We start from the raw sequence: 14,479 nt of genomic DNA on the forward strand, positions 1-14,479 counted from the left end.
AGCTTGCTTCAGCTGGACCTCAGTGACACGCAAGGCAATGCATGTTGCACTGATTTATACTGCATGTTTGCAATCCCTAAATGAGCTAGTCTGTGCATCTATTTTTATTACCAGAAGAGGGAAAATATTATTGATCACCATGGCAAAACTCTATACTGAAAAGCCTACAGTGAACTATCCATGGGTCGTTCATTTGATTACTCTGGCCACAACAGAGAGGCACCGCTTGGTTTTGCCTCAGTCCTCCCATTTGTAACGGGGAAATAACAGCAGTTGTGAGTCACCTCTGTTCTTACCCAAAAAGCACATGCATGCATTTCTTTCTCCTCTTACCTGATTGTGAGGAAAACAAACTTTAAGCCAGCATTTGATTGTTTCAGTTGCCTCTCTCCTCTTCTGTAAGCATGTTTTGTTTAACCTTCCCTCACATGATCTGTTAATGAAATCCAGCCTGTAACTTTTAAGTTTAAAAATAATTCCTCACATCACTCACAGTCTCTATCCTTATCATGGGAAATGCTTTCCAGCATGTCAGCTTGCCCTTTAGACACCACTGCGCCCAGAACAACAGGAGACAGACAAATAGATTTTCTTTCATGCTCTGCAACTGTTTGCAACAGCTTGCAGAAGCACAAACATTGCACTCAAGCACTTAAAGATTTATACTTCTCTGAACTTTATTACTGCTTCCGTTTCAAAACAGAAACATTGGCTCTTTTCTTGTTTAAATTCAAATGTGATTTCAGATAGCAAGCAGTATATGAAATACTCCCCAAAGCCCTCCTGGAATTCTGTTAAAATGCCCCTCGCTGTGATCTCTAGAGTAGAGATGGGAGTAAAAAATTGGTCTTGGTCAGAGGAAATTAACAACACAGACTGGATTTGCAACTTCCAGACTGTTACAATGGAAAAATTAAATTAAGAAGGTCTTGCTTTCGTGTGAAATTTGGAAAGAAATATTCTTCTTAGCATGAGTCAGAAAGAACACCAATGTCCTTTAAATTTTAGAGAAACATCAACACAATGTGGAAATTATTCTCTATCTGTGAAGTTCAACATCAGCGATTTAATATGATACTTCCTCACATCCTCCTACTATTTCCCCCAGTTAGCTTTTAGAATCGTAAACCTCCCAAAGCTCAGAAATGACTATGTGCCAGAAATCAAGAGAAGATGTTGAGTGTAGACTGAGGAATCAGTCTAACTGACGTCTGCACTTTAAAGTGCATGAGTTACACCATGGTCAAAGACTCAGAGCTGAATTCATGTATGATTCAATATTTAGGGTCTCTAAAAAATATACAAGTTAAGGTAAAAGAAAAAAAAAAGAAACCAAAACGACTTTTTTTTTTTTTTTTGTCATGTATACAAATATAACTTCAGCAGAAAACCTCGCAGGAAAATAATATTACTTTTGAGAAACCCCAACTCTGAAGTAGTGGACAAAATAGACACCCCCCTTTTCCCCTTCCCCCTCGCCCCCCGTCCTTCTCGCAAGGCAAGCAATCCCTTGCATCAGCCCCCAATTCCTGTGACCAGGTGAGATATTGAGATGTAAATGAAGCCGCCTTTGCCTTGTGGGCCAGCGGGGAAGCTGGAATGCATTTTCTTATCTGCCGCTGGGGTGAGGAAACGATGGCTCCTGCGAGATCACAAGACCGCTGAAAACAAAAAGGTGTTTCAGAAGGACTGTGTCGCTGCTCCCCAGCCACCTCCGAGGTCGTCAAAAAGCTGGCAGAACCCTGTCTGTGTTGCCTTGCAGCAGACGCTGCTTCCTTTTCTGGCCTCGTAATGACGCAACTAAAACTTCATTATGGGTGCTCCGGCTGAAGCACAGTTTGATTCTGATTTCTTACCTGGGAGTAAGTAACCCAAAACAAAGATTAAGTGAGTGCTTACAAGCGCATTTAATGCCAAAGGGTCATTACAAGCTCCAAAGCGACCTCAGATCTTTGTTGAGGAATGCCCTTGCTAGGGAGAAAGGTTGGTTAATTTTCCTGGAGCTGCAAGGAAGAAGAGAAACTATCCAGGCTTTTTTGGTAGTCTTTTTTAGCAGTCATGTTCCAATAAAAAAATAAAAATAAAAAACACCAAACAAACAAAACCCCAGCAACCTGCAGTTTCTAAACCTTTTCTGAAACTGGCATTAAAAATACATACTGAAGTCTGAAGCAATTCTTAAGATGGCATAGAAATATCTGTTCCATAATACTCTTTTGACATCCTCCTAACTTTCTGAAACAATCGCTGTGGTGTTGGAAATTTACTGTACTTGTTTTCTGCAAGACTCGTTACTGTAATACGCAAGCAAAACTTGATTACGTTGCTGAAAAGAAACTTGAACTTTTTATTTATTTTTTTTTTATGTTTTGTTTTCTTTCACACAAATGCATCTCTGGCATTTCTTACACATAAACCAGCCACTGGCATTTAAAATCAGTGCAGTATTCACTGAAATGTTCCTGTGCTTGTTTAAACTGGATCAATATTTTGTTGAACAGAAGTATATATGTGACTGGAAAATTATTAGGGTTTGTTCCCCCCTCCCCCATTCTCGGTATCATCTAACAGAAGCTGGACAGCAAAAGCTTGCAGGGAAATACAGTAATTTGCATTTGCCAGGGGGATTTAACCTGGTATAAATACATTCACGGTCATAGCTTTTTAAGTAAGCCAATTCAGCTTTATGTATTCTAGGAATAAAGATCCAAATCTAGTCTTCATATTAACACACACGCAAAAAAATAAAAATAATAACATAATAAAAAATCAATGTTTGTCTAAATTAAATGTCCTTTCTTTGCAGTTTGGATAAATGACATCCAAACAAACCACTCATTTTCTTACTTCAGTAAGGATCGTGGCACACCTTGAGATAGCTGCTCCATGGAGCTGCTTGAGTGCACACTCTTGCCACAGTTAAGCACAACATAGCTTATTATATTTGCATTGCACAGATGTTTTTGACACATTGTCAACCTACTGCAGCTGTGCAAGTCAGCTACCATTATCAAGGAGTTTTTCTTTTTGGATTTCTGGATCTTTTCTTCTGGCAGATAGAGGTTGGCCCACACCTCTTCACATTTGTACCAAGAGAATGAAGATGAGAAAGGGCTTAAAAGCGCAAAACAATTTTCAGAAATTCTGAGTTCAAATAACCTGAGTGTCTCCAGAGGGAGAGGGTTGTGCTGCATGCCTGGGATGTGCTGGGGCAGCTGAGTTTCATGTTGATGTTTCCCCAGAGATCAGTGCTCAGTCCACCCTTCCAACTGCAGAGGTAATACCCCACTATGCAAGTTCTTGTGTCCATTAAGAAATACATAGCCTCTGTCATCTGATAACTCATGGAGCCAGATAGCTACAGGGTGGGTGGCAATCCTGAGGCTGTCACAATGGAAGCATGACCAGTTATCACAAAGTGTTATTCTTGTCTTTTAGAGGAGTGGCAGGTCTTTGGCAAAATAGTTGGAGTTTTGCATATATAGAGTTCCTCAAAAGCTGTTATTTTCAAAGTAATTGAGAAAGTTACCTTCCAGAAAGGAGAGATTTGAATTTATGAACAAGGGTCTTCTTGCTTCAAAGTTTTGGTCGTTAGGTTATTGCGGAAAGAAATGTGACTACTGCGATTAGCACGGCTATTTATAGACCAGAATGGCATGGCTTCCCTTGAAGATTTAAGGAGACAAACTGAAGGAGGTCCCACCTTCAGCCCTTCTCTCTGCCAACCTGAAAGGAGTGCTTTGCACACAAGACCCCCACGTGGTTAGTAGTCCCCACAGAGGTGTTTTCAATAAAGCAAAGACTGCTGTGGCTGGTGTGACTGCAGTAGGGTGTCAGAAAGTAGCAGAGTTTGATGGAAATGATTTCTAGGGACATCTGTCCATTCATTACCTCTGAATGCTGCCACTGGCCCTCTGGTCACTTCACCAGAACACCACAATGCTGCCATTTGGTATGTGAACACATCATGGGGTACAGAAAAGAGGAGAGGTACAGCATTGGGACAGCACCTTCTACTGCCTAGTAGAAAGCAGTGCTGGCAATAAGACTATATATGAACTGTATAATAAGGCATTTTTACTTTCATTTAGGTTGTCAACAGTCTCTGCAGTGTGGCTAGTGCAGCAGTCAGTCCTCACATTGAGGACAACTCTCAGACGGGAGTTGTTTGCACAGGAGTTGGAGACGGTCCAAGGCCAGCTTCCTATCACAAGTTTCTAAATGGCACTCTTGTGATGGCCAGGTTGTGTGTGATCACAACTGTTCCCACTCTGATTTCCCTTGCAAATGCTTATGCTTCTGTACCTGGGCTCCCAGGCTTCCTGGATCTTTGCTACTCAGCACGGGTCAGAGAGATTTGGTACCTCAAGATTCGTCTAATGAATAGCCACAATGAGTAAGTGTGCTGCTGGGTTGAATAAATAGTTTAGGCAAGATGGCCTGGGGAATACTGATGGTACAGAGGCAGAATTTTCACCAATGTACAATAATGAAAGTAATGACAGATTGGGGAGGAGCAGAAATCATACAGATAAAGAGTTTGGCTGTTGAGGAAATGGGAGACCCCCCCAGGGGAAAGCAGCTGGAGGACCTATGAAAATACCTGGGGAATTGATATGTCCACACAATAATAATGACTCAGAGCAAGCTGAAATTTCATGCACTGAAGGTGAAAGTATTCCTATTACCTTCCAGAATTTCAAGAAATTCTCTGTTGATATTTCCCTCTATAAGGTAGTTAAATAAACTCAGTGTGTGAACTTATCTCCAAAGAGAAAATGGTATCTGGCATTTGCGTGTGTGTGTGTGTACATGCACTGAGAGTATTCACAAGGACGGGCAGCACAGTACAGCACGTAGGCTGTGGGATCTCATGCTAGCTGATGGCACGGTAACTTCCCAAAGCAACAGGACCTCTTATCATCTGCAAAAGCATTGGTTTCTCTTGGTGTATCCCAGTGTGCGTTACAGAGCAGCAGACGTGATTCATGGTGCAAGACCTTCTGTAATTTTGACCTTACCTTCTGTCATGCCAGCTAAACTTCTTGCCCTTTTAAAAAAGCAGTCCTTGTCCATAGTTCACTGGGAACTTAATAGTAGCCTTTCAATGCTCAATTGGTATCAGATACAGCTGCAGAAACAAAGCCAGCATAAACAGGACAGAAGAATTCCCACTGCACAGAAAATATCAGCAAAAAGCTGTGAACAAAAACGTTTCAAATCCCACAACTCAAATCCCACCCACCCCCAAACTCCATCTATAAATTAGTCAAACTATGAAAATCATTTTACTGTCATGAAGTATTTGCATGTGAATTTGTTAGGTAGTGAAAAGTTTCATGCTGGAAAGAAACAAATGCATATTCTTACTCAGGGTATGCATTTTAATTTTCCTTTACAATAAGGAAATAAGTCATTTTCCTTTGAAAAGGCTGGTCTTGAAAATGTTGATTGACATGTAGAAATGCATATGTTTTGTTCAATAAAAAGCATAAGGACATGTGGCTTAATTTCTCAGATCTTTATACACTTAATTACTATATCTTGTGCAAATGTGCACTGTTGACTGTTGCAGCTTATGTCACACTTTTTTTGTTCCTTCAGAAAATGTTTCTACAGTGGTTGTATGGTCAGTCAGCTAGTAGCTGTAACAAACTATAGCAATTGAAAGCAAAACAGGAGCTTTTAGAAATTCTAGCCATAAAGACCACTAGAAATATGATAACACATTTTTGCAACGCAACTATTAAAAATGATAAGTAGGTAGTTACTAAAAATTATAATGCCTCCAACATGCATTTGCTGCAGTCCAATTCTGAGGAAGTCTTCTCAACATTTCTTTTACACAGATGTCCCACTTTCCTGCTCAAAGCAACATGGCTGTATGTGTGTAAACCATACTGATAGGTCAGTCCTGAGTGTTTGTACACAAGCTTTGACTTCGGCAAACAGCTCAGCTTTAAAATACCTTGTTTTCTCCAAAGTTTTGCAAGGCTGGCTCATGACTGCTGACTCATTAAGGAGCACCATTTTTAGGCGTATTTACACTTCACATTTTTTTGTGGAATCAGTACACTAGTTCAGCGACAGGAGACTTGCATGGGGACACTGAAAAGAAAAGACAGCCTCTCCAGCTTCTCAATGTGTGTTTGGCTCTGCGGGGCTTCTCCAGGCCAAAGACTGCTCCTGTGATAATCTGTGCAAGGAAACACGTATTGTTTTTCTTAATGCGTTATGACACAATTTGTGTCTTAAGACATCAAAAAAAGGGAGAAGCACGCATCACGTGATTTCTGTCTTTTTGCCGTTGTGCAACAGTTTACAAACCCTTGGCTTTTTACTCTTCAGTTTGCAAGCGAAAGCAATCAGAAATGCTGGCTTTACAAGAGCTTATGGGGGGAACCTTGCATAGCTCTTGCAGCCATTCTACTACTTGTGGCAAGCGCCCTGGTAAAAATCAAAGCCTGTCTACTTGTGATCTGACATGCACCATGTCCATGTGTACTGCATTTAATATCTCACCTGCTCCCCGACCCTCAGCGTCACTGTGTTTTCCAGCGGACACAGCTGGATGAACACAAACCATATTGCGGTGCAATACCCGAATGTTATAGTATCAGGACCAGGGACAAGAAAAGGCACTTCAGGAGCCCTACGAGCAGCTTCCCCACGCGGGACCTGCCCGGGGCAGGGTCGGTCACCCTCCCGGGGACACAGGGCGAGCAGACGAAGCCGTGCCGTCCGCTTCGCCTCGGGCAGCCCGAGCTGAGCCTCCACGGCAGGCCCAGCATGTGAGCCGCGGGGTCGCCCTGATCCTACCCGGAGGCCCCCCCCTCAAGGCGCCGGCTCGGCCCCTCGGTCTCTGCCCGTGCCCCTCCGGGCGGTGCAGAGCTGCCCTGCCCGGCCCGGCTCGGCCCGGCCCGGCCCGGCCCGTCTTGGCCCGGCCTCCAATCGTGGCGGCGGGGCGGGCACGGCCGCGGCGGCTATAAGAGGGGCCGCGGGGCCGCCCAGGCCTGGGTACTGCTGGGCCGGGAGCTGGGGAGGGCAGCGCCGGGGCTGAGCGAGGTGAGCGGGGTCGGAGGGAAGGAAGGGGAGAGGGGGAGCCCCGGAGGCGGCGCTGCGAGCGGCGGGGGTCCCGCATGGCCCCGCTCCCATCCCGCGGCGGCGCGGGCCCGCGGCACGGAGCCGCCATTCCGCAGGCTCCCGGGGACCGCCCGGCGGGGCTGGGAGGGAACGGGAGGGAAGGGAAAGGAAGGGAAGGGAAAGGAAGGGAAGGGCCCCGCCGCCGAGACCGCTCCCGGTCCCGGGGTATGCAGCCCGGCCGGCCCCCGGGACCCTGCGTGGAAGGGCTCGGCACCGGGCTCCGCGCTCATCTTGTTTATCCCCGCCTGTTTATAAAGGAGGAGAGTCAGTGGTCGGCCAGCACATCCTTTCCCAGCCTCGTATCTCGGCAGTAGAGGCTGTGAAGCAAAACACGTCCCGTGTGCATGTTGTTTTTGTTCGACCGGTGTTGCTTAATTCCCGGTAGGTTTGCCAACATGAACGTGTGTCTCGCCCTGCTGTCCCTGTGCTTGGGGCTGGCCTTCGGTGCGCCGAGAATAGATCCCGACTTGGATGGCCACTGGCAGCTGTGGAAGTCATGGCACAGTAAGGACTATCATGAGGTGAGTGCCTGGCGGACAGCCGCTGGGACGTGTGTTTAGCTCAGCAAACACTGAGCACACTCAGCCAGGCCCCATCAGCTGAGTCATGACTGCTTTGTTTTAATACTGGCTACGGTCTGCATTTGTGAAAGATAATCCCCCTCTTCGTAGGTCCTTTTGCTTCACTTATATAAACACCCAGTGATAGTGTACTCTTTTAGTGTGAGGGTGGTGAAATGACCATCTCTGAAACAGTGTTCCAGCTCTTTGCTGGAGGAGTCTACGTTTGCCTGAGTATACAAGATATAAGAAAGAAAGCTATCACTTAAGTGAAATTCTGTTTGAACCTTCTCCTTGAAATATGTTGTTTTCTGGTCCCTCAGAGAGAGGAAAGCTGGAGAAGAGTGGTGTGGGAGAAGAATCTGAAAATGATTGAACTCCATAATCTGGATCACTCATTAGGAAAACACAGCTACAAGTTGGGAATGAATCAGTTTGGTGACATGGTATGTACTAAGATATGAAACATCCACTTCTAAACAAGTGTGTAATAGGTGGTGACTGCATATCTTGAATTTTCTTCAGACGACTGAGGAGTTCAGACAGCTGATGAATGGCTATATACACAAGAAGTCAGGAAGGAAGTACAGAGGATCCCAGTTTCTTGAGCCCAGCTTCCTTGAAGCACCACGGTCTGTAGACTGGAGAGAGAAAGGATATGTAACTCCAGTTAAAGACCAGGTATTCTATGATGGTTGATTTTTAACCAGTTTTCTGAATGCTGCCTTCATTTCCCTACAGGAAAAGTGCTGTTCACTTGTGAAGTCTAGTGCAAGCACACTGAATTGAGCTTCATTTCAGTAAAATTTCTGTACCCTGTTGGAACTGTTTAGGTGTCCTTCTGTACTAAATGTCTAAGAACTGAAATTTAATGTTTTTGCTTGAACGTAGTGAGAGCTTGAAACAGAAGTTGGACTTGCGGCTTTTGCCTTTTTTGAAGTTTAGGTTGGTGACATGGGAACTGTAATTGCCTAATCCGTCAGAGTTGTAACTTGTGATTTCACTTCTTGCTTCAGGGTCAGTGTGGCTCTTGCTGGGCTTTCAGCACTACGGGAGCTCTCGAAGGACAGCACTTCAGAAAAACTGGCAAGCTTGTTTCACTGAGTGAACAGAATCTGGTGGACTGCTCCCGCCCTGAAGGAAATCAAGGTTGCAATGGTGGTCTCATGGACCAGGCTTTCCAGTATGTGCAGGATAATGGGGGAATTGATTCAGAGGAATCCTACCCATACACTGCGAAGGTAAATGTAATGGCTGAACTTGCTGCATGTGTTGCATCTTTTGTATGAACAAACTGTATGTGTTGGGAAACTCATCCCTGGAAAGGAAAGTGCTTAAGTAGCCATCAGTGCATCTGCTTTTCCTCTCGCATCTTCCCAAAGAAAACTAGAATGTCTGTTAGCCCCAGGTTCAGTCGGAATCACATACTACATTGTTCTTTGAGGTCACAATCTTACCAGACCAGTTGGAAAAACTAGAGCAAATATTTTTATTCCTCCCACTCGTTGCTGCCCTCCTATCAGATGTTACGCTTTATCTTGGTTGACACACAAAACCAAGACCTGCCTCTTGTCAAAACTGCTGCTTAATCTTAGGGGTGCGATTCTACTTCTCATAACTAAGCTATTACAGGATTGCTACCTGTAGACCAAGTAATTCTTGAGCCGGTGCGAGTCTTCTCAGGTGGTTGTTGGCAGTGCCTTATGTTCTACTTCTGGACTACATGTGCATAAATGCAGATAACGGGCAGACTTCTAAAACACCTCTAATGATCTACCAAAATCTCAACAGGCATGAGAGGACCAAAGAGCAGTAATAAATGGTGTGATGTGAGTCTAAGCTTTGGGCTTTTACAAACGACTTGGAGTAGTGCTCCCTAGAGAGTATCTTGTCTTGCAGTTTTTTGTTGACTGAATGTGTAGTAGCAGTGCCATTCGCTGTGAATAGCACAGAAGCCATTGGATTTGAATTCCTGTCTACCTGTATCTTTGTAATTGCCTTTTGGCAAACTTGGGTCTTCCAGAGATTCCAGTTGATCGTAGGAAGTGCTTAACTTACTCAGTACAAAAAGTAAGTATATGAGGCATGTGTCCATGTTCCTTTAGTTGGAGAGGCAACTAAGGAGCTCTAGAGAGTTCTAACTTATCACACAGGTAGAGCAGGGACACGAACTCTTTTATTCTGATGTCAAATGCCCAAACTTGCAAATTAAGCCTCTCTTCTGAAGTAAGTGCCTGTGCTACACATGGTTCAGTCTGTGTGTGTGTGTAAAAAAAAAAAAAAAAAAAAAAAAAATTATAAATAAATAAAAAAGCAAAGAAGCAGCCCAAAATACAGGAGTGCTGTAAATCCATATAATATTGAGTAACTTCCAAGTCATTCTGTACAGTTTTCCAAACTCTGACAGACTAAAATTGTGGATTTAAGTGCTTGCTCAATGAGCAGTTTCTGGACTGCTTTGTAATTAATGAATACTTGGCTCTCTTCCATTGCCTATTAATGCATTCTGGGCTTCATCCTCTCTGAAAAGAGATTTGTCCTGCCTACCAAAGAATGCAGTGTTCCAGGATGTGATGGTCCTCTGCATCCCAGTAAAGCTTTCCTTATGGGCCCTACTGTCCTTTGCATTTTACTTTTTCTGTATCTTTGAGAAACTCAAAAGCCGCTTCTCTGTTTTCCTTCTGGTCTTCTCCTTTCAGAGCGCTGCTGGAACAACCAGATCCTCTTCAGTCTTTTGCTTTCAAGGCAGTGGATTTCTGGAATGTCTGGTAGTTCCTGTGTTCACCTGTGTGTAAACTAGAGAACTATGTAATAACTATGACTTTTTTTATTCAGGATGATGAAGACTGTCGCTACAAGGCAGAGTACAATGCTGCTAATGACACTGGCTTTGTTGACATCCCCCAAGGACATGAAAGAGCTCTCATGAAAGCAGTAGCAGCTGTGGGTCCAGTGTCTGTTGCTATTGATGCAGGCCACTCTTCATTCCAGTTTTATCAGTCAGGTGGGAATTTGTTAGCAATTTGCATGCAGAGAACTTTTTGAATACTTATTATTCATTACCCTTCAGTTTAATGAGCAGAGAAAACTGATGTAGGACACAATCGAGAGTCCTTTTAATTCTAGTCCAGGTTCCCACACTTGGTACCTCTCTTGCATATGTTTGTACTTGTTCCTTAGTTTCTCCCAGTGATACGTTTCACTTGTCACTCTGCTCTGACTATCTCAAGAAGCTGTGCAACACAGTTTGAAACACAAGGATCCTGGTGGGGAAGAAGGGTTTCCTGTAGGAGAGCTTACTTACATGTGAACTTACACCCTCTCAGGTATCTACTATGAACCGGACTGTAGCAGTGAAGACTTGGACCATGGTGTTCTGGTTGTAGGTTATGGTTTTGAGGGTGAAGACGTAGATGGGAAGAAATACTGGATTGTGAAGAACAGGTAAGATTTTTTTTCTTTGCCTGGTGCTTTCTGGGGGTGGCAGAGGAGGGAGAGTAGTTCCTCTCTTGGGATAAGGGGGAAGTAACAACAGCTGAAATCTGCATAGAGAAAGTCTGGAGATTGTTCTCAGGGCATTGCATGGCAAAAGTTAAAAGCCAGCTCAGGATGCTGGCTGTCTGACAGCAAGTCCCAAGCAGTAATCTCATTCTTCTGCATTTTCAGTTAATTTGAGAGAGCTTGGTACTGGAGCAGCTCATAGAGCTAGTAGATGTTGGAGTTGCATGGGGAGCAGGAGGAAAAACAGGTTGTGGCAGTGGCAGAGGTAATGGAATTTCAGAAGCAGTGGGACTGCTCGCTTGTGTGAAATAGGTTAACATTTGAACTTTAAAAATGGAGTTACCCTCCTAGTCTGGAGGGAAAACAACATATTAATGCTGAAGGGCACATCACATGAGTTTGTCTCATGCTCTCCGTATTACTGGGGCACCGCCCTCGTGCTGCTTGCAGTCTTTGTCCTCCCTTATAGTTGTCTGGGAGCAGTGTCTGAGCTTCAAGTACCTGTAATCCAGGTTTGCACTCTGAGTTCTCCACGCAGCAAGAGGACAGCTGCACTGTTTCTGTGAGCTTGGGGTGATTCTTCTGTAACATGCTTTTTTTTCTGGAAAGCAATTTTGTTCCAGCTTTTTCAATTTTACCTGAAGGCAGAAGGCAGCAGTTTTCAGTATAAACACTTTGGGAGGGCAGGGGGAGAATGATAAATAAGTCTTTCAGGATATGAAAATAAACCTTTTACTTCTGATTTCAGCTGGGGTGAGAAGTGGGGTGACAAAGGATATATCTACATGGCCAAAGACAGGAAGAACCACTGTGGAATAGCAACAGCTGCTAGTTATCCACTTGTATAATTTGAAGACTGAACATTTCAGTGCAAAAGGGGATTTTAAACTGAATGACCAAACCCATGTTCACACATGTGGTAGACTCATATTCTTCAAAAAGTCAACTTGATTTTTGTAACTTTTGAAGTCTGTTTTACATGTTGGTGACATGCCACTTGTTTTAAATTAATGTATATGTTGGTATGTAAACAGCTTGTAATATTGCTGCCTTTCAACTGCTTAATCTAATAGATTCTTCTATGTATTTTTCTTTTTTTAATTTCAATGTGCCCAACAGTTTACTTTTTAAATAAACACTTTAGTGTGTACAGGTGACTTGGCTTTTTGGTCTGTTTTTTCCACTTGGATCTCATCTGTTAGGCATCCTTAATCATAATGGAAGTCTATCTTTTCATCAGTTGCATTTTTGTAACTGTTTGGAAATGGCTAAAAGCAGTTATAAAATGGAATGTAGTATTTGTGATGCGAATTTGCAAGGGACAGCAGAAAAAAAGTACTAAAAAAGTAAAAAGCTTTTTACTTTTTTACTAAAAAGTTTTTACTAAAAAAGTGATTGAAAAATTTGATCCTCATTCCTTGAACCTGCTTGCTCTCCTGCAATTTGGTTGTGAGTGAATGTTGGTTCAGTCCTGTGACCTAGGGGCAATACTGTCTCTGTGGCTTTTAATACTTTATAGCAAAGATCTTGAGTATTTTCACGTCCTGCATGTGGCATCTGGTTATGGTATTGCAGCTAAGCAAGTTCTAGCCCCAGTGTTTTCTCACCCTGCCCTGAAGTACCACACTGGCTCGTCTAGGGCAGGTGTCTCTGGAGCATTATAGGGTACAGCAAGAAGACTCAAAGCAAATACCCTGTTCAAAGAGAGAGCTTGTTGCTGGCTTGTGGTGTGTTCACTGTTTTTTTTTTTTTTTTTCCTCCTACCTCTACCACAGCTTCAGTTAGGGAAAGGGGGGGCGGGGAGGGGAACAACTCTTGTCCTGTGGAAACTGGAGTTAGCCACTCCTATTTAGACCTTGGGTATGCTTGATGGCACTGTGACTTAAATTATGCCCTGTACCTCCCCTCAGAGGGTTTCTTTCCGGTGCAAATATGTAATGTTGAAACATGGCTACCAGCTGCTGTTAGATAGCGTTGTTTAGATATGTATTGGGTACTGGTAGTTCCTGTACTGACAAGATAATTAGCAATACCAAAAACATCTGCTGGGGGAAGTCTTGCCTTGGATTTTGGGTGTTGACTTACCCCCTGTTGTATTTAGGCAGGAGGGGAAGGATACTGGCAGAGCCAGCACAGGTTTGTGGTTTATGAAGCCATGGATTTTCATGTACAGTATTTCTCCTGAGTCTGATAGCCACGCACACAAGGGAACGCTTGAACTACAAGTTACGGAAGCTGAATTTCCGTACTGTGGAGACAATAAGTCTTAAGCTAGCAGTTCCTAAATCTTTCTTGAAAGAAAAAAAAAATCAGGAATCTAGAATAACCAAAACTTAACTACTGTTCAGCTGTGAGTGTGTCTATGTACTTCTTAAAGATGAATTCTTTCAATCTGAATCTCCCTGCAAACAATTTTTTTAAAAGGAAGAGCCTCCCATAGCCCAGTGGCTACCTAGCAAGCCACAGAGCAGAAATACCGGTTAGAACGGAGCTATTAGGCTGACTTGCTATGCCTGTTATGGAGAGCATCCACGCTGCTTGGTGGGAGCTACGGAGGAAACAAAGGAGGAAGGAAATCAGCTGGTGGTCGCCATAAGGATTAAGTTTAGAAGGAAATGTCAGTGGTCTGTACGTTCAGGAGGCGAGATCAAACTGCTGCCAGGGAAGTGACTGTGTAAGCTCCACATGCACTAGGTGATTTTCATTCTTGCTACCCCAGAACTGGGAGTGGACAGAAACCTGTCTCTCCCAGCAATTTGTAATGGGGGTTGTAAGATGTTACTGGTTTTCTATCGTTGTGCAAATAGGAAGATAAAATACCCAGTGATACCCAAAATGAAGCCTGCTAGTACTTGAACTGCTGCAAAAAAATGGGCAGTGAAGAAAGGTATTTGGTTCCAAAGGCCAAGGTTACTAAAAGTTGCTGGGAAAACACAATACTGTTTATGAACAGATAGGAAATGAAAAGGAAATAACTTTCTAAGGATGTATGCACATGAATGGGAACATAGCTTACAAAAGAGGCATCAGCTTATGACTTTTTTAGAAATAAAATGTGATAATACAGCTATCTGTACGCATTAAAACTTGCTGACTGTTCTGGCTGAACGTCCTCTCTTCTGAGGGGAATAATCGAGAAGGGGATAGGGTAAATCGGGTCGTGCAGATAACTAATATTTACACAGTCATCTTAAGTAACAGCTTCACCCAAGGTTGCCTTACATGACACTAAACATTAAACTTTTTGTAAGTTGCGTTTATGCACACTGGTAGAA

General features: G+C 43.5%; 1 protein-coding gene across 1 annotated transcript; it reads left to right on the plus strand.

The window, feature by feature from the left end:
* The first annotated feature begins 6,948 nt into the window (after positions 1 to 6,948).
* Positions 6,949 to 12,361, plus strand: CTSL (cathepsin L). The gene is made up of 8 exons (XM_035565310.2): positions 6,949 to 7,065; positions 7,529 to 7,664; positions 8,027 to 8,149; positions 8,229 to 8,384; positions 8,720 to 8,944; positions 10,539 to 10,707; positions 11,030 to 11,147; positions 11,953 to 12,361. The coding sequence occupies exons 2-8, from the start codon at positions 7,539 to 7,541 to the stop codon at positions 12,050 to 12,052; spliced, it is 1,017 nt and encodes a 338-aa protein (XP_035421203.1). The 5' UTR covers positions 6,949 to 7,065; positions 7,529 to 7,538; the 3' UTR covers positions 12,053 to 12,361.
* Positions 12,362 to 14,479: the final 2,118 nt, after the last annotated feature.

This window comes from Cygnus atratus, chromosome Z, assembly GCF_013377495.2.
Source record: "Cygnus atratus isolate AKBS03 ecotype Queensland, Australia chromosome Z, CAtr_DNAZoo_HiC_assembly, whole genome shotgun sequence".
Lineage (NCBI taxonomy): Eukaryota > Metazoa > Chordata > Aves > Anseriformes > Anatidae > Cygnus > Cygnus atratus.

Coding starts and splice junctions, on each gene's coding strand:
- CTSL (XM_035565310.2), top strand. CDS start 7,539: ATGAACGTGTGTCTCGCCCTGCTGTCCCTGTGCTTGGGGCTGGCCTTC. Junction 8,150..8,228: donor TGAATCAGTTTGGTGACATG/GTATGTACTAAG, acceptor AATTTTCTTCAG/ACGACTGAGGAGTTCAGACA. Junction 10,708..11,029: donor ATTCCAGTTTTATCAGTCAG/GTGGGAATTTGT, acceptor ACACCCTCTCAG/GTATCTACTATGAACCGGAC.